The sequence below is a fragment of the Emydura macquarii genome, unplaced genomic scaffold (genome assembly GCF_026122565.2).
Source record: "Emydura macquarii macquarii isolate MOO-44397 ecotype Brisbane River unplaced genomic scaffold, CSIRO-AGI_Emac_v2 contig_1790, whole genome shotgun sequence".
Taxonomy (NCBI): domain Eukaryota; kingdom Metazoa; phylum Chordata; order Testudines; family Chelidae; genus Emydura; species Emydura macquarii.
This window is the reverse complement of record NW_027131927.1, coordinates 24596525-24615103: the sequence shown is the minus strand read 5'-3', so window position 1 is coordinate 24615103 and position 18579 is coordinate 24596525. Positions and strand designations below refer to the sequence as shown.

The window sequence follows — 18579 nt, the reverse complement described above, 5'->3', positions numbered from 1 at the left end:
TGTTTCAGTCTGTCTTTCTGCAAAGAAGAAAGGACACGGGAGAGGGGGGAAGCACAGCTGCAAACCAACAACCCTCCCAATTGACCCTCGACTGCCATCCTACCAAGTAGCTCTCCACCTTATCCCACTGCTCATCCAGCCAGTGCTGTCACCAAACACCCAGCCTCTGGCCAGCCCTTTCCACCCTTGACTTGATCCCTCCCAGGGCTGCTTCCAGTGAGCACAACACCTCCCATTAGCTCTCTTCCCACAGTCAAAATGAAACAGCCCCGGCACAGCTAACTCCTCCTCCCCCAGTAAGCAGTTAAGTGGGGAACCAGCGCCCACACAGCCTTTCCATTCAAGATACACATCCGTTAACAGGGTTATGATTAACAGATGAGCCAGCACGAGCGTGGAGATTTCTGGGCACAGCTAACCCAGTACCAGAGTTTAGAACAAGTGCCGTTAAATCTGCAGAGTACAGGCTGAGATTCAGACAGAGAAATCCAGGGGATCTGGATCATTCTGTGGATTTTCTTAAAATAAAAAGAAATTCTGGAGAATTGTAAGTAAACCTCAATTACATTTCAAGCCCTTCTCACTGTGCAGATACCCTACACAATGCAAACTGAAGCACTAATGCCTTGACCTATCTGCAGCTCTACAGGCGCTGGCAGTAAGAGAAGTGTGGTCTTCTTTTCTTCCCGTTGCTAAACGAAAGGTGCAAGATTCTTTCCTCTTCCCCCCACCCCCATTTTAACATGGTAGGCTCCTTGGGACATGGCCCTTTTGAGAAAGTGGGCCCTTGCAGGACGTGAGGACCAAGTACCCACAACACCAAATGAATTCCAATGGAGCTGTAGGTACTGAACCTCTAGGCAGGGGCAAAAACAAACAAACCCCGTGTCTTTAAAGGGTTTAGCACACTGCTGGGGCTGCACGATCAGCCACTTCACACAGTTACACAGCACACCATATACCCAGCAAGAACCTTGCCTGCTGCCCCTGAACCTGCTTTCCATCTTCTGACACCTCCACGCAAAAGCAACCGCTGTTAAAGTGACATGCCCCTTTTGGCAGCTGCACAAGCTGTGGATCACGCTGAGCGGCCAAGGCTCGACATGAGATTGGACTCTAAGGAAGCCGTGCCACGAAAGAAAGGTCTTCTACACCCATGGGTGACTCCGTTGAAATTCAGTCTTGGGAACCACATTTATATCTACTCCAATAAAAAGTAACCACTTGTAGTAGGAGATGTATCAGACATTAAACTGGTACCCGCTCAGGGGGAGGGTGGCCGGGGGGGAGAAGATATATCCTGTCTTTGCTGAGAATGGGACTCCTTTCAGTATGGCCCTTCTACCTCTAACTGCTATGATCTGACTATTCTGCATGAGTGGTCAAATTAGGGAGCAGGGAGTTTGCAGAAAAGGAGAAATCTCTACAAGTTCTACTCTGACAGACTATCCCCATTGGTTCTGATAGCCCAGACTGAAGGGAGGATCAGAGTCCAGCCTGTTAGACCGGATTTTACCTACAGTTCCTGTATTACAGCCACGTGCCTATCTGAGGTGAAAATACACCTGGCCTCTTTATTAATCACCTTCTGAGATCTCTTTCATCTACAGAGCTGCTCTCCGTGAGTTCAGGACGCTCATCGGGGAAGGACTACCTGAACACACAGACTCCATGCTACTGTTTGATGTTTAAGGGCGTTAAGAGAAAGAGGACTTCTAGAGAGTCTGTCTAATTTATAGATGCGTAGATGCGGGACAGGAAAAGGCTGGAATTAGAAAAGGAACAGAAAATGGGACCTGCAGAAGCACTCAGCACTGTTCTAAGTCAGCTGCCACTGATGTTGCTGGTAAAACTTCCATTGGTTTCAGTGGGAGCAGTTAGGCCGATGTGGAGCGTTTCTGAAAGTCCCACCCAGGCTTTGCTAAAGAGCAGACATCACCAAGGGAAATAACCATCTTGGACACAACTACAGGATGGCACAATCCCAAGACGCTCCTGGAGGCTTTTGACACAGCAACTGCAAAAGACTCCACAAGGAGACAAGGAGGAGGGACGGGCATCTCCTTTAGAGATGCAAACTGTTGAGGGCCTCATCCTACACCACTGAAGTCACGGAGATTTTCCCCACTAACTTCGGAAGGCTCAGAACCGCTGAACATTTTCCCTGTTCTCTGAGATGGCAAAGCCGTTCTGCAGGGCAAGGTAAACATTTTCGCCTCCCAGGTGGGACTCTGTAGATGCCCTTCCAGCTGAGGCTGCCTGGGAGACACAAGGAATCTGTCTCTACCCTCTGGCCAGCTTGGCTTCAACGGCCTCCTAGAGGACCCAGCCCACTACTGGGGCTACCCCAGCCACCCACAAACCCACTGGCACAGCAGGGGTCACAGGTCATTTGCACTGCTGCAGCCACAGCCAGGGTTGTGCCAGCAAGAGTTGGATATGCATTGGGCCCCAAAACCTAGATCAAGGCATAGTTCAGTAAAGTAACAGGACTGGCTTAAGCAAAGCAAAGCTAGGCTGTGGGAGCTTCTCCCTATGTGGCCCTTTCCAGCAACAGCTCAACAACTGATGCCCACACTTCCCCCGCCACTTTCCACCCTGCCCCCCGACCTCACACATGCAGGCACTAAGATCCGACGGGGACGCAAACTCGCTACCCAGTCCCTCCCTCTCCAGCAGCTTGGGACCCCAGTGAGTATACCCATTACACAGCCCCAGTCACTATACAGTGAAGCCTTATCTATGGATTCACAGTTTGCTAACAGAGAGAAGGACAATAAGCCGGGTCATTTCAACGTTTAGCCATAAAAATCCAGATCCAGGCAGCAGGAATACCCAGTTCCTATCATCCCTATTCATAAGCCAAGCTTGGTAACTTAGGCCCTGATCTTGCAGGCTGCCCTCCTACAGTCAAAGTAGCTCCATGCAGAGCAGGAGGCTGGGAGTCTTCCTGAACTTTAAAACCATTCTTACCATTAAGACTCTTGCATCTGTTTAAAGGAAATAGGAATCTGAGACGGGGAGACGCTTGCCTTTCTTTTCAAGTACTGAGTATAGCTAGCCCTAAACCCTGGACAGGTGTGACTCAAAGCACTGCTTTGAACGATAGCGTGAGCGACACAACACTTTAAAAGGGGCGTGAAATGCTCTCTGAGAGCATGCGGTTTGGCTAATGTTTTTAAAAGAAATTAAATATTCAAGATAACCCGCAGTTGGCGCAATGGCTCTGTGACGGCATTTTGTGCTATCGCGCTGAAGAGGTGAACCTGGGATCAATCCAAGGGCTTCCTTCCCCATCCTCCCAGTCCCAGGCTGCAGCCTTGACAAGATCTTGATGGGAAGCAGCATGATCTAGTGGATAGAGCATCATATTGGGATTCTGGACACTTGGGTTCTATTCTCAGTGCAGACAATGACATGCTGTGTGACCCAGGGCAAATCATTTGACCTCTGTGTCTCCATTTCCCCTCCCCACTTTGTCTGTCTTGTGTGTTTAGACTGAAAACTCTTCTGTACAATCTGTCTTTTATTATGTCTCCGTACAATACCTTTGCACAGAAAAAGCTCGGAGTACCATTATGTGCAACAGCAACACACCTAATCAATAAGATCTGTGGGAAGAAATATTTGTATTCAGTCAAGTACCCACTAGGGTCATTTTTAGTAAGCCACACAAGTATGAGATTTGTAAATTTTAGTCTCTGATTCTGCAGGGAGGGAAGGGGGGGTTCAAAAGTGCTTCAGTCACTTAGGAGCCCAAGTCCCCCTGAAAGTCAATGGTATTTGTGATCCTAAGTGAGTTAGGCACTTTTGAAAACCCCATCCTCCATAATTAACATATTGAAAAATAAGTTGTAGGACCAAAGGAATTGCAAAAGGACAAGGGTTCTCAACTGTTTTCAAGTCACCGCCGCCAACTTTTTTTTTTAATCTGAGCCACTCCCTTTTTACCAAATGGGCCTTTCCAATGTACTCTAGATGGAACTGGCAAATCCAACAAAGGGAATTGTACTTTAAATAGAAGTCCTTTGATCATGCTGTCTAACTGTGCCTAGACTAGGAAATCTTTTAAAAGCACATACCTGAATATCCACAAAGTTTTCAGGGAAGTGTGCCTCAATTTCAGCATCGGAGAGTTTGACGGGGGCTGTTCCCTCCCCACCCAGATGGAGAACCGCTGCGAGAGAGGATCTAACCCAACATCCAACTAGTCCAGTATCCTGTCACGAATAGTGCCCAGCACCAGATGCTTCAAGGGAAGGTGTAAGACTCTCCAGAGTAGACAAATAAGGAATAACCTGTCCCACAGAGGAAGATTCTTCTTAATCCCCCCCCCCCCCCTTTGTGGGTGGCTAATGCCCTGAAGAATGAAGGTTTCTATCCCATTAAAGCGGGGAGGTTTTCATTCTCCATATTGTTCCAGCTGTGCTGAGTTGATGAATGGGAACAGATGAATTTCAACAACATACAGGCTGCATCTAGACGACAACCTAGAAATGTGATTCACATACTTGCGCTAGCATGAGTAGAAATAGCAGTGCAGCCATGGTAGCAGGGGTGGCGGCAGCGGAGGCATGGCTGAGCGGCGCTGAGCCCATGCCCACCAGTTTCAGGCGGGTTTACACTTGGCATGGCTCAGTCATGCCTCAGCAGCTGCTACCCGAGCTACTGCAGCTACGCTGCTATTTATACTCACGTGAGCTCAATGAGAGTTAGCGTAAGTACGTGTACACGCGCAGGGGAAATCACACACACCTCTGCCTTGCAGGGTAGACATAGCTTTGTCCTGGAAATGTCAGTGGGGGGGAGGGGGTGTGTTAACTGTTTAATATGCTGTTTTCAGTTAAAATCACAGCCAAGAAATCCAGCTCTTTGGAGCACACTGGAAGGAGAAAGATATAAAGCAGCTCAAAGCAAACTGGGATGTTACTACTAGCACGATCAGTTTTATGAAGGGTCTGTAACTCCTCCAAAAAACAAAGGGGATCCACTCACCCTTGTGGCCACATGGGAGGGGAGGGGTTGAGGATCTGCAGTTTGTACACACGGCCTCTGCCAGCTGGAAAAGAATGAGGAGGCAAGGGGCGGTTGGAAGGGGGGTGGGGAGACAACACTACCCTGTTCCAGAGGTGGAGAGACGGGGACAGTCTGTGGCGCAGATTCCTCTGAGAAACCTGTAGCAGGGATCTCATTAAAAAAAACCCAACCCTCCTGTTCCCTGCCTGTTAAAAGAACCCTGCTATCAACAACTGTGCTAAAAATGGGACTACTCCCACTACTATCAACGACAAAGTTCCCATTGATACTGCAGGGAGCAGCATCAGCCCCCATGGTTGCTCCTAGCAAGATTTCAACCCCTACGCTAATGAGACGTTGGATTTTGGGGAATACAGTAAAGTTTGAAAGGCAGGGGAGGAGCATAGGAATTAACAGCCCTCCCGTGCTATAACACTAAGAGAAAGCAAGCCACGTTTACATGACGTTTACCACCAGATCGTCTGTGCTCACACTGATGCTTCTATCTTTGCGCATTGCTTGGATGCAACACGCTCATTTTTCTCCCCACCCCACCGTTGTACAGCTATGGAGTCCAATAACCAGACCCTCGGGATTCAGCATCCTAATTCTGTACCATTGAGCATGCCCGTCAGCACCATTCATTGTTGAGTCACAAAGCATTCAGTAGAGCATTTCCACATGAAGAGTCAAATAAACACGTGCCCCACCACTGTGGTTGGTGTTTGAAGTATGCAAAAATCAATGTACCTGGCTTGCTTCCCTCTCTCTCATGGCCCAGCTGTCCTTTGGTGTTCAAGCCACAGGTGTAAACTTCCCCATCCTCCAGTAAGAAAACAGAATGGTTTCTTCCACAAGCCACCTCCTTGATGTTTCTGTCATGAATGAATCCATACACCTGTGGCTCAGGGATGATTGCTTGGACGTGACTACCTATCCCAGGCTGGCCAAAAGACCAACATCCCCAACATAACATTTTCTCTCCCTTCAGCAAGTCATGTAGTTTCTTCCTTCCTGGGGAAGAAAGAAACAAAAAGTCATCAACAATGAGGCAATCACAGCTCAGCTATTCTATGCAGGAAGCGGAACCAAGAGAAAAAATATTTCCTGTCTGATCACATCACATTTGTGTATTTGCTACATGGATTGATCTTTACCTTTTACCCATGAACCAGGCATTAGACAGGGAACCAGGACACATGGGCTTCACTTCTGGCTCTGCTACGGACTCAGTCTGTCACAGCTAGAGTGCCTCAGCTGCCCTGGCAGTGTATAAGATTGGGATAGGGTGCTTACTTTTTTTAAGCATTTTGAGATCTAGCAGAGAAAAGCACTATGCAAGATTGCTAAGTATTGTAATTTAGACAAAATTATTCTGCCTCTGAGCCTTAAAAAACCCACTACAATGTCCTAAACTAACGGCTCAAAACACAGCAGTTTATAAAGTGTCAGTGCAATGTTTTGGGCAATTACAATAGAACATCTTTTTAAATGATGGGTTCTGCAAAGAAGTTATTTAAACAGGTCCTGATTAGATTGACCTCAATTATTTACAGGGTTCCGGCCAAGTGCAATACCACAGTACTCTACCAGCTGAGAAATCCATGTGGAGAAGGAATTTGCACCACTGAACATAGCCAGATAACATTCATGCATGCGCACATGTACACACCCTCCCATCCACCCCAAGACCATGACGAGATGTGTCCAAGAGAAAGGATGCACCACATACAATTCACATGGAGCATCACAATAACAGCTTAGCATCCTACAGAGCTGTACTAACAAGATGTTAAAGTAACTTCCCCAAACCCACATACTAGAATTCCTGGCTCCCCATCCTCTGTTGGGTCCACTAAACCATCTAACAGACAGCAACTTCAGAGACAATAAAATGGGATAAAAACCAAAGATACACAAAAGGAGAAGAAAACATGCAGCCAGTACTTGACAATACCATAAGCCAAACTCACTCCTGATTTGTATCTGGCAGCAGCAAGAGAAACAATTTCTCATTCCAGAAGAAGCGGCTGTGAGATTTTATTAAGTCCCCCCATCAGGCCTGATCTCAAAGTATTTGGGTCATTTATTAAAACATGCTGCACTAACAATAAAACACCACACCTGAAGCCTCTGAGAATTCCTTTGTCTGGTCTAGGAATACAAGACAGATTAAAGGTTACTATTTTTGGGTGGGGAAGGGAGGAGAGAGAAGGAAAAGGCCTGGGATCTAGGCCTTAAACACTTGCGTGATCATCTTTCACCCTATATCTTGGTTGTGGTCAGTTGAGGTGGACCTGATCTCAGTTCCATTAAGTCAGGACTGAGAAGGGTGGAGTCTTCTTCTGGAATGGGTCCTTGCTCAGTTGCTTTAGGACATGCTGCAAATCACCCTCCCCCCCCCTTTTTTTTTTTAAACACTGTGAAGGCTGCTCCCTCCCAACCACCCCCTCACCCACAGTATAGACTAAATCCTCTGCAAGAGAGGGAAACTGATCCTTTTGATTGGTGGAACTAACCTCTCAGGATTCTTCCCGGGCCAGCTGACAGGGCTCTTCTTGTATGTATTTTGGCTTTTAATCATACTGGACCTAGATGACACCCTGTACTGTAGCTGAAACACAGCTCCCAGCTGATACTCACCATGCAATGGTAACTAAGTTTACCACAGTATTTCCCTGACTAAGAACAGGCAATACTGCAGTGTGGTAAAAGCGATGTGTGGGGTTATTCTGATGGTTTGTTTTTCAAATGATAGCTATTATACTTGTATTAAACTCACATGCCCAGTCCAAGAAGCCCATCACCAAACCTCTGGGTGGCAACGCAGCCAGAGCGATCCAGAGTAAGGCTGCCACTTCAACATTCGCTCTGGGTCTTGACTCTCTTCCCAACCTGCAACCTGCTCTACTGCCGTATACAAAACAGCAGCCCTAAATATCCAAGACCAAAATCTCTAATAGTGAAAATAGGTGCTGCTCCGTTGACTGCACGAGTCTCATCAGTTTACACCAAATTCAACTTGGTCTCCAGCATTTGTTTATATAGGTAAGCTACCTTGATCTTTTACAATATTCTAGCTCTCTCTTTCTCTCTGTACACACACACACTCCTCCCCAAGAGCTGTTAGACTGTAGTTTGCGGAGAGCTGGCTATCTTGTTTCCAGATGCTGAAGTTAAAGTTAAAAACACAGTGAGCAATTATTTCCCCTAATTTAATTTTTCATGTAAACAATCGCTGTAGTTGCTGCAGGTATGTTAAATGATTGATAACTAGAAGGAATGTGGCCCCCAAGACCATCTCTTAAGATGGGATCCATGCAATAAAAAGTTTGGGAACCTATGAAAATTTGGACTCTTGTCTGTATTTAAAGGACCTCAGCCTCCATTTAGGCCCCTAAATTAAGTGGCCAGATTTTCAAGTGCTGAAGCACCAGCAGCTCCTGATGAAAACAATGGGAGATGCTGTGTGCTGAGCTCTCTTAAAAGCATGGTGGTATAAATGACCACAGACACGTGTTTTCCAAATAGTTTTTGGAAGATCTGTTTCACCATCTCCATAATTGCAAAGGGCACATTTGTGTCTCTCAGGCTTTTACTGACTCTTCCCAGGAGTGCTGTATTTGCAGGAAGCAAAACAAGACACAAATGCAGCTCCTATTTGAAAGAACGACAAATGAGAAGATTTTCCAAAGATCTTGTAAGTCCAGGTCTGTTACTGCTGTACTTCTAAGAGGCGGTGAATTTTAAAGTTTAAGTTAAAATTCAATTTTTTAAAATAAATGCATCAAGCAAGAATGCTGCAAGTTGTGTGTGTTATATGTTCAAATGGACACTGTGTTCCTGTTTCCTTATCTACGAAACCAAAAATGGAAGCTTCCTGCTGCCCTGTTGATTCTATTACAGGCATTTACTCTTCCTTGCTATTAACTGAGTGAGTAGAAACTCGTGTTACATTGGAGTTTGATTCTGAAAACTCTATTAAAAATTTTATTCTGACAGCCATTGTGGAAGTCTTCCAGGACAGACAGTAGGTAAAGGGGGAAAAAATATATGTACGTCTTCTTTGTCTTTGGCATCCTTCAGTCTCAAGAGACCAACAGTAAACGCCCCTGAGAGGTAGAAAATTTACTCAATTGGTTTTATGGCAGCCGCAGCTGTGGCTGAAGAGACGCATGGGAGAGAGACTCTCTGCCGCATTTAAGCAGAGGTGGTGTTTCAACCCTTTGGGCTCTGCCTTCTGTGAGCTCTTTTCTCCTCTGCTGAGCTGGACTGTTTCCTTTCATAGCTTTGGGGACCTTTACTGAGCTCTGGTTTCAAAAGCTGCAGTCCTGAAAGTGAACTTCCCAGTTATCCATATCAATGTCCATTCCTTGTTTGAGGTCTCTCTTGCACACATCCTTGAAATGCAATTTTGGGTGCCCTTTAGATCTTTTCCCAGATGCCAATTCGCCAAGGACGTCCTTTGGGATGCACCCATCATTCATTCGCACACATGCCGATGCCAGCGGAGGCATCTCAGTTTAAGGAGCATTTACATGCTGGCCCACTTGAGCACCTCAGTGTTGGTGACTGTCCCTCCAGGAGATTCCAAAAATTTGGTGAAGACAACACATGTGAAAGCTGCTGAGCCTTTTTGCCTGATGAGAGTGTAAGGTCCATGTCTCGCTCCTGTACAAAAGAGTGCAGATAACACATGCACGATACACACAGATCTTTATATGTTCTGTCAGTTTGTTGTTTTGAACTACCCCTCTTGCTCAGTCTAGATATTGTTGTGGTAGCTTTTCTGATCCTGATATTGAGTTCCTTTTTAAGTGAAAGATTGACTGCAATAATAGACCCCAAGTATGTGAACTCATTCACCACTTCAAGTTCATAATTATTGACACTGATGGAGAGTGCTTCTTCAATTCCTTGGCACATCATGTTGGTCGTTTTTAGGCTTATAGTAAGCCCGAAGTCTTGGCAGGCTTTGGAAAAACTGTCCATGAAGTTTTGGAGACGGGCTTCTGTATGGTTGTCACTGCTGCATCATCTGCAAAAAGGAGTTATTGGATGAGGGCCTCCCGCGTCTTGGTTTTAGAGCTAAGTCTTGCTAGATTGAACAACTTTCCATCAGATCTTGGGTGCAAGTGATTCCCTGAGTTGAAGAACTGAAAGAATGTTTCAGTTGCAAGAAGAAGATCCTGAACAAAGTTGGGGCAAGTATACAGCCTTGCTTGACCCTGCTACAAAGCCTCAGAGATTGAGCTGTCGTATTGGACTGTGCCGTACATGTTTTCCTGGAAGAACCAAATCATGCTTAAGAGCTTGGGGGGGGGGGAAGGGGGGGGAAGGGTATCCAATCTGTATGGGGGGACATCCAATCCAATATGTATGTAGAGACATACAAAAGCCTAAATTTTCAAAAGTGACTAATCATTACGAGCGCCCAACTTGAGACACCACTGGGAAATGGAATCTGATTTTTCCAGAGGTGCCATCCTGTGAAAGTGAAAGCCCCATAAATTGTCTCAAGCGGAGCATCCAAAAAAAAAAACTCCATACTGAGACAACTTAAAGGAGACCTCAAGGGTTGGAAGTCATCTAGTCCAATCCATCCTCCTGCACTGAGTCAGGATTAAGTATAGCTAGACCATCCTTGTCAGTGTTTGTCCAATCTGTTCTGAAAACCTCCAGTGATGGGGATTCCACAACCTCTCTCTGAGTATGTCTACATTGCTGGGGATGCAGGGATCAGTGCAGTGGGATGGATTGAGCAGGCTGTGGAGATCTGCTCAATTGTTCCCAAAAGTGCTCTCTGGTTAACATGATTAATCCACCACCCCCCCCCACAAAGGAATAAGATTAATTCGACCGGAAGGAGTCTCCCATTTATACAGTGCAGTGGAGGTTTTAGGACCTCCCCAATCCTTTCAGTTCTTAGTTCGCTGACAGAAGCAGAAGTCCAGAGTCCAGCAGCAGGCAATATGACAGGTTTATTAGGATCTTTTCAAACAAACAGCCACTAGGAACTCCCAGTCCTTTACACCAATAAATCTTTCCCCCACTTCCTGTTTACCTCGGTTTTTATAATGTATCTTAACCAATCATTTCTTTAACAATATTACAAGATGATTCTTTAACCAATCATATCCCACCACCTTAAGTGATCACACTTACTTATGCAACAGACAGAAACAATCAAAGGACCAGACAGAAATAATTCAAATAGATCATAGAGAATTAGGTACCATAAAGACAAAAGAATAAGGAGTGTGGATTTTACAACCACAATTGTTGATGAGTAATTCTTTTGCCAAACAGAATGCTATCAAACCAAGTTTCCTTTAAACATTCTAGGATCTTTTGTTTATCTGGAGGTATTAGACTGGATCACTGTCTTAAAAGCCTGGTATTAGATGTTATATTGGAATGTGCGTCTGTGACTGCACGCTTCCCAGCTTATGGCCGCCACTCCTGCATCTGAGCCAAAGTACAAGGCCTCAGACAGTCACAGTGAGAGAAGGCCTGTGGTTTTGATTCTTCATTTTATACCCCTATATTCAGCTAAATGATAAGGACATACTTACAAAACATGGGCCTTTACAGGCAGGTCTGAATATCTATATTTTATATACTAACAGGAGGCACCACAGTACAGCAACATAAGTTGACCGGAGATACGCAAACTACATTATGTAGCCTGCCTATCTCCCATCGGCGGCAGTGTCGAGCAGCCCATAGTAACCTGTTCCGGTGCTTAATTATCTTTATAGTTAGAAAGCTTTCCTAATATCTAACCTAAATCTCCCTTGCTACAAATTAGGCTGATTACTTCTTGTCCTATCCACAGTGGACATGGAAAATAAACGGTCACCATCCTCTTTATAACAGCCCTTAACACATTTGAAGACTTATGTTCCCCCTCAGCCTTCTCTTCTATAGACTAAATATGCCCAATTCTTTCAACCTTTCCTCATCGGTCATGTTTTCTAAACCTCTTATATTTGTTGCTTCCCTCTGGACTCTATCCAGTTTGTTCACATATTTCTTAAAATGTGGCGCTGAAAACTGGACACAATACTCCAACTGAGGCCTCACCAGTGCAGAGTAGAGAGGAACAATTACCACCCATGTCTTACATACCACACGCCTGTTAATAAGCATCTGACTGCCAGATTCTGGGACTGGACGATAGGGGATGGATCACTCGATAATTTTCCTGTTCTGTTCATTCCCTCTGAAGCACCTGGCATTGGCCACTGTGAGAAGACAGAAGACAGAATACTGAGCTAGCTGGACCATTGGTCTGACCCAGTGTGGCCGTTTTATGTAATACATTCCTAAAAGACATTTGGTTTTTTCACATCAGCATCCAACTGGCAAATCCATTAATTAATAAAGTCACTGTTCCCTTTTAAAAGTTGGGCCAGAATCTGCAAGATGAATGATCTTTGGCCAGTCCAACCACAGCACATGTCCAATGTGTTCCTCATTTATTTTTAATGGAACTTGAAGTGTAAATCTGAACACAACCACCTCCAAATGGGGTTTGTATTAACATCTACACATCAGAATGGTTGTATTGCAGCAGATCAGTTTTTTTGCAGAGACTCTCCAGTTCTAAGCAAGGAAGAGATATCTGCAAATACCAACTTTCCAAAATGAATTTTTCAATGGGGTGTGTGCAGCACAATAACAGAGGAAAAAACCTTCACTGCAGGGAATATTTTGAGGAGGGCCTTATCGGATAAGAGATCCAGGAAGCCACCATCTATCCTCTGCCCAAAACTGAAGGACATGCTGCATTCGATTTGGTGAGGAAATAATCTTGGTGGTTTATAGGATTACCAGTACAAACTAAACTGATTCTAGTTAAATAGAGAGACAAGGTGGGTGAGGTAGTATCTTTTAATTGGACCAACTGCTGTTGGTGAGAGAGAGAGAGACAAGCTTTTGAGCTACACAGAGCTCTTCAAATCTGGGAAAGGTATTCAGAGTGTCACAGCTAAATACAAGGTGGAACAGACAGTTTAGCATAAGTAGTTAACACATTCTAAGGAACCATTTAAGGTGAAGTGGCCCATTACTACCCCTGTAAGTCACAGGACACTAACACCCCTTTTAGTCCTATAACAACACTGCATCTCAGGCTTTGTCTACACTACAAAGATAAGTCGACCTATGCTAGGTCGACTTACAGCCACCCTATTAATTACTGCAGTGGCTGATATCCACACTACCTTCCTTGGGCTGATGATACGCGTCCTCACCAACAGTGCTTCCACCGACCTAAGAGGAGCAGTGTGAGGAGCTGTGAGCTCTGCCGGGAGCCCGGCTGCCCCACAGGCTCCAGGGCTCCTGGCGGGCTACCCCCCTCATCTCCCAGTTCCCCGCCGAGAGCTGGGTCCAGCCACCCGGGCTTCTCACCCCAGCTCCCAATTGGGAGTGAGTTCAGCTGTCAGCTCTCCAGGGGATCAGGGGACACCTAGGCTTTAGCTGCCCAGCTTTCTTAACAATTTGGAGCTGTGAAATTGACAATGACAGCCAACAGCAATAGCCAATGTAAGGAATGCAGTGTCTACACTGACACAGCGTCGCCTAACTACACCGATGTAAGCCTATGCCTCTCCTTGAGGCGGTTTTATTATGTCAGCATAACAGGGGAGTCACATTGGCGAGAGGCGCATTTCAGTGTGTGCACCTCCACTGTTTTGTTGACAAAAGCTGACTTTTGTCGACCAAACTCTGTAGTGTAGACCAGGCCTAACTAAATAAACATAGGTAGCTCTGTTTACCAGCATGGCACTATAGCCTCCTCATGTGTTTATAGAAGCTTATCTAACCAATCGCAAGAGCTAGAAGCAAAAGCTATTGCTATAACCACATCACTTCTGGGAAAGTTAAAGTAAATACTGTACTCACAACAAACAACGCTCAATGCTGAGTGCTCCCTAAACACTGATGTCTGCCAATTGTAGTTGGCAAAAAAAAAACTTTTCCTTCATTGTTATTCACCAGATTTCAGTGGTAACTAATGTGCTGCTTCTACTGACACTGCCCCAGTAATTACAGAATTCACTGCATGTTCCCTTCACTAAGTCTGCAAGTCCAATGTTTTTCCTCCTAATGGAAGTACTTCTTGTCCTAGCTGTTCTCATTTTGCTACAACTCAATGTTTGAACTAAAACAGGACATGCAGCAAAAAAATGCCAGGCTTATAATAACAAACCGTTTCACCTGTGACAGAACACACAGCATCCTCATGTCTGTTGTATAAGCAAAGTGTCCTCAGCATTTTAAACAAAAATCTTCTTAATCCCTATTTTGTAGCCCTGGTGAGGACGGTGTTCTTTTTAACATCTAATATTTAAAGGGGGGAATCAGAGAATGCAACTGTGTCCTAGAAGCATAGAGCCACTACACGGAACATACTTATGGGGCTAAAAGGGATGGAGGAGGAAACTGGTACTGAAAATAAAGTTGAAATCACTGGACTACAAAAAAATTTATAAAAATCCAATCAACTGCTTCAAATTCTGGGACATATGTCTTTGGTAATGTAATGAACTGAGAGGTGGGTAAAGGTGTCAGATGATCACTTTGGGAATGCCTTTGCCATGGCCTTCAGGAGTTCCAGGTACAACACCAGATTCCAATTTCTTTTGCTCTCCACGCCAGGAGGATTCTCAGTCACTGGAGGAGGAGCAGGAAGAGAAGGAGGAAGTGCCTCACATTTTTTTTCCATTGATAATCCTGCCAACTGATTAAGCTGCAGCCCTGATAGATGTTTAAATGGCATCTCCCGAAGTCCTCAGACAGCTGCTGACACCTACATAATTACAAACCTCATCATCAACAGAATAGCTAAGGGAGCTCCCCTCTCCCCACCTGGAAGGCCAAGCTAGGGACTGCTCCTTTACTTGTTGCTGTTGGCCTAAGGCCTGCGGTAAAGTTCCAGTGGAGTTCTTTCCGAGTTAACAGCTCTGTCATTTTCAAAGGCATACACACGCCTCACCAAAGGAATAACAGTCCCTGTCCCAAAGAGCACACAATCCAAATTCAACACAAGTGAGGGTCATAAGTGGACAAAAGGGGCACAAGGGAGGACAAGATGACAACATCATCATCATGTTAGTTACATGGGCACATCTTGAAAATCATCATCATCGATTTCTGTCTCACCTCGTTTCTTGGAGACAACACACAGCACATAGTCACGATCCCGCAATGTACCACATGCTTATTAAAGGACACCGAGCATCCTCAATTCCTGGTCTTTAATAGAAGTTGAGGATGCTCAGAACAGCTTCCCAACACTTAGAACCTTCCAAGATGATGCCCCATTTACTAGTCTGTGTGCAACAACATCGAGATCCCCAAAATTAAAAGCCAGTTCGACACACACGATTTGAAATTTCACATGCATGAGTGCGCATGAGACAGCTAGAGCCAGAGTGCTCCCAGTCCCCACTCTTATACCATGTAAAAGGCTGGATTATTGGGGGAAATCAACATATAACAACACAAGGCATTCTGGTCAAAACACCTCTGCCCATGCCCAAGAGTGTGAGATTGCCAAAGGCAATCAATTTCCCTGAGGCTGTTTTACTGCCTGCTCACACTCAGACACCCAGCATTCAAGAGACTCTGGCTGTCAGTGCCCCACAGTGCACCACTTCAGTCGATGCAAGCATGCCTGGTGCTGATGACCCGCACCACAGGCAGAAGGAGGGCAGTGTGAACACCAACAGCTGATTTAGTTACTGCGAGGACTGTAGGTCGACCTAACTTAAGTCTGCCTAATTTTGTAATGTAGGCAAGCCTTAAGTATCATTATCATTAGGATGGGGAGAATGCTTTTGAGAGCAAAATGCTAGTTCAGCTGATTATTTTAGTCATGAAGAACCCCACATTCACTGGCTATATGCTTTAAAGGATGGATGAGAGTACGTGTTTATTTGTTTGGGGGACACAGCCATGAAAAAATTCCCTACAATGCATTTAAAAGACTCTGAAAAACCATTTTTCTGGGACATCTGCCATACCTTAAGCAGGATGGATGGAAGCCAATTTTTGTTCTTAAAAATAAATCATATGCAAGTGAACATGAAATTAGGACCCAATCTTGTCAAACACATAGGTGACTAGTCCTACTGAAGTCAGTGGTGCTGCTCACAGGAGTCAAGTTATACATGCATGGAAACCGCTTGCAGGATCAGGGCATCCTTAATGTGCTTGTGCAATTTCGCACTGTGAATGCTACAGCATTAAACTGTTAATAGTAAGATTTTTTATATGCATATATCTATTTGAATATATGCAGACACATGCAACTGAAGTGTGCAGAAGTATACCCCTTTTTAGAGCTACACTCCATTACATCTGCTTATAGTTCCTGAGACTTTTGCAACCACATATGAAAATCCCATGTTATTAAAGCCACTCCTCTATCAATGTACAGGTAGGCTAGTGTATTAACTTCACTACGCTGTAATTCCTATAGGAGGCACAATATTTAAGTCACCACAGAGACCCATTCACTGTTAGCAGTTTAACTTTTAGCTCATTGTCCTCAGTCTTGCACAAACTCTCACACAAAAAAGGTATCTAAGCTGCATGCTCTGCTGGGGAGCACCTGGTGGAGCTCCCAATGACTTTGGTGAGAGCGGGGGTTGCTCAGCATCTCTGAAAATATCAGGCCAAAAGGCAACTAAGAATTGGTCTCCGCCTCTCAGAGGGCCAGACGGAGAGAATAAGATGTAGAAATGGGTAAAAAGATAAAGACTTAACTGAAGAGCTAAGCAACATCCCTCTAAATACATTCCTGGAGGTATCAGACACAAGGCAGAAACCCACAATAAGCCCTGCTAAATAAGATCAAGGATATATCGCTCAGGTCTTGATAAATTCTACAGCAAAGTAGCTGCCTCACTAATAAAAAGGGTGAATGTTTCTCATCCACTTTGCTGTGTTTATCAGCTGAGTTGTTAAAGAAAACACAATTCTAGGAGAGCGCTGAAAACACCACCACCACCCAGACAAGTACTTTAAATGTGCACACACACACACACCCATCTTCCAGGAAGCCTGGATGCTAATGCTGCTTAACCTTGGTAGGCTGCAGAGAGAAGAGGAGAAAGAGCAGCTTGCAAGAAGCCGTCTGGACCCTGGGTTACATACATCCATTAAGATCTTTGCTTTCTCTCCTCGGCAGCTCCCAAATCCATGTTATCTAGTCTCACTGAAAAGTGAGCTGTTTGGGTCCCTTGCCTCTACTGAACTGGGGGGGCGGTAATTTTTCTGGCCCTTTTCACCTTATGCACAGAAACGTGAAAGGGGGAGGGGGAAATCCATGCAAACCTGCTTGTATCTCTGCTAATAAAAGCCAGCAACACACAATCTCCCTAGCTCCCTTCCAGCAGCCAGAGCCACTGGGGCCACAGGCTATCCCTGCGGAGGAGACGAGCCAGGCTGGGGAAAGGGCTTAAAGGGCCTGACTTGGTTTGATCTCCACCAAACTGCCCACCCACTCAGCCCCGTCTCCATAACTGAGCTGAGCGCGGCGGCTCTGCCTCTCCGCCCGCCGCCCATCCATTGCAAACGCCTGCAAGGGGGCAGTGATGGAATGCCTGCGAGCGCTACTCACCCACCGCCCCCGCTGCTGCTGCACCCCGCGTTCCTTCCAGCTGCGGCCGCACCGCTGGCTCGGGCCGGGGCTTCACCCTGCGCGCGACTCACATCTCAATAATAACATGGAAGTCAAGTTAGTTTCCCCCTGGCAAGGCAGCCGCCCGGCCTGACATCGGTGACTGACACGGCGAGGCGGCCAATAGGAGCCCCTCCTGACCGCACCAATCACCGTTTCCCAGACGGGATCTGGAAGGGAGGGGCTAATGCCTGGCGTGGGGTAGCAGAGGGAGGAGGAGCAGGGTGCGCGCGGCTGTGTGTTAACCCTGGCAGAACTGGCGCGTGCTAGGAGCAAGTAGCGGCATCAGCTTGTAGGACGTTGTTAAGGCCGGGGGGCGGCTGCTGCAAATGCAATCCAGTGTGCGTGGGGAGGATCTCAGTAGCCCACCACCTCGGCGGTGACAGGCTTTGGGTTCTTGTTTTGAAATCATTTTTGTAATGGGTGAAATAAAAGGAAGGCCATGCGAGGAGGAAAGCCAGCGTCAGGGATTCAAAATTAAGAGTGTGAAGCAGGAGACGCAGAGAGAGAGAGAGACTACACTTGTAAAGCTGATATTTCAGGGATAAATAGAGAAATGTTTTTAATATATATACACACATATATGCATCTTTTACATTAAATATGTTAAAAGACTAAGGTCGTAAAGTCAAGCACCCAACAGTTGGGAAATGCCAGCTTTAAGGTTGCCTGTACAACTTCTATTCAGCCCCCTTGTGCGCATGCATTATGATACAATCAATCTGATCATGTACTATGCAGTGTAGTTGTAGCTGTGTTGGTCCAAGGATATTAGAAGGACGGGGGGTGAGGTAATATATTTTATTGTACCACGTACTGTGGGTTGGAGCCCCACACAGCTGTTCTTGGTCCACCCGCACCCACCTTGA

General features: G+C 45.7%; 1 protein-coding gene across 5 annotated transcripts in view; it reads right to left on the bottom strand.

The window, feature by feature from the left end:
- HERC3 (HECT and RLD domain containing E3 ubiquitin protein ligase 3) overlaps positions 1 to 17751 on the bottom strand; it is an 89391-nt gene extending 71640 nt beyond the window's left edge. For 4 of the 5 annotated variants that reach the window (XM_067557156.1, XM_067557158.1, XM_067557159.1 and 1 more), the window contains exons 1-3: positions 17651 to 17751; positions 12148 to 12263; positions 5767 to 6030 (exon numbers count right to left, since the gene is read on the bottom strand). In XM_067557156.1, the coding sequence (XP_067413257.1) occupies positions 5767 to 5992 (226 nt within the window). In that variant the 5' untranslated portion in view covers positions 5993 to 6030; positions 12148 to 12263; positions 17651 to 17751. The remainder of the gene's footprint in view (positions 1 to 5766; positions 6031 to 12147; positions 12264 to 17650) is intronic. The other variant, XM_067557157.1, reaches the window with a different exon arrangement.
- Positions 17752 to 18579: the final 828 nt, after the last annotated feature.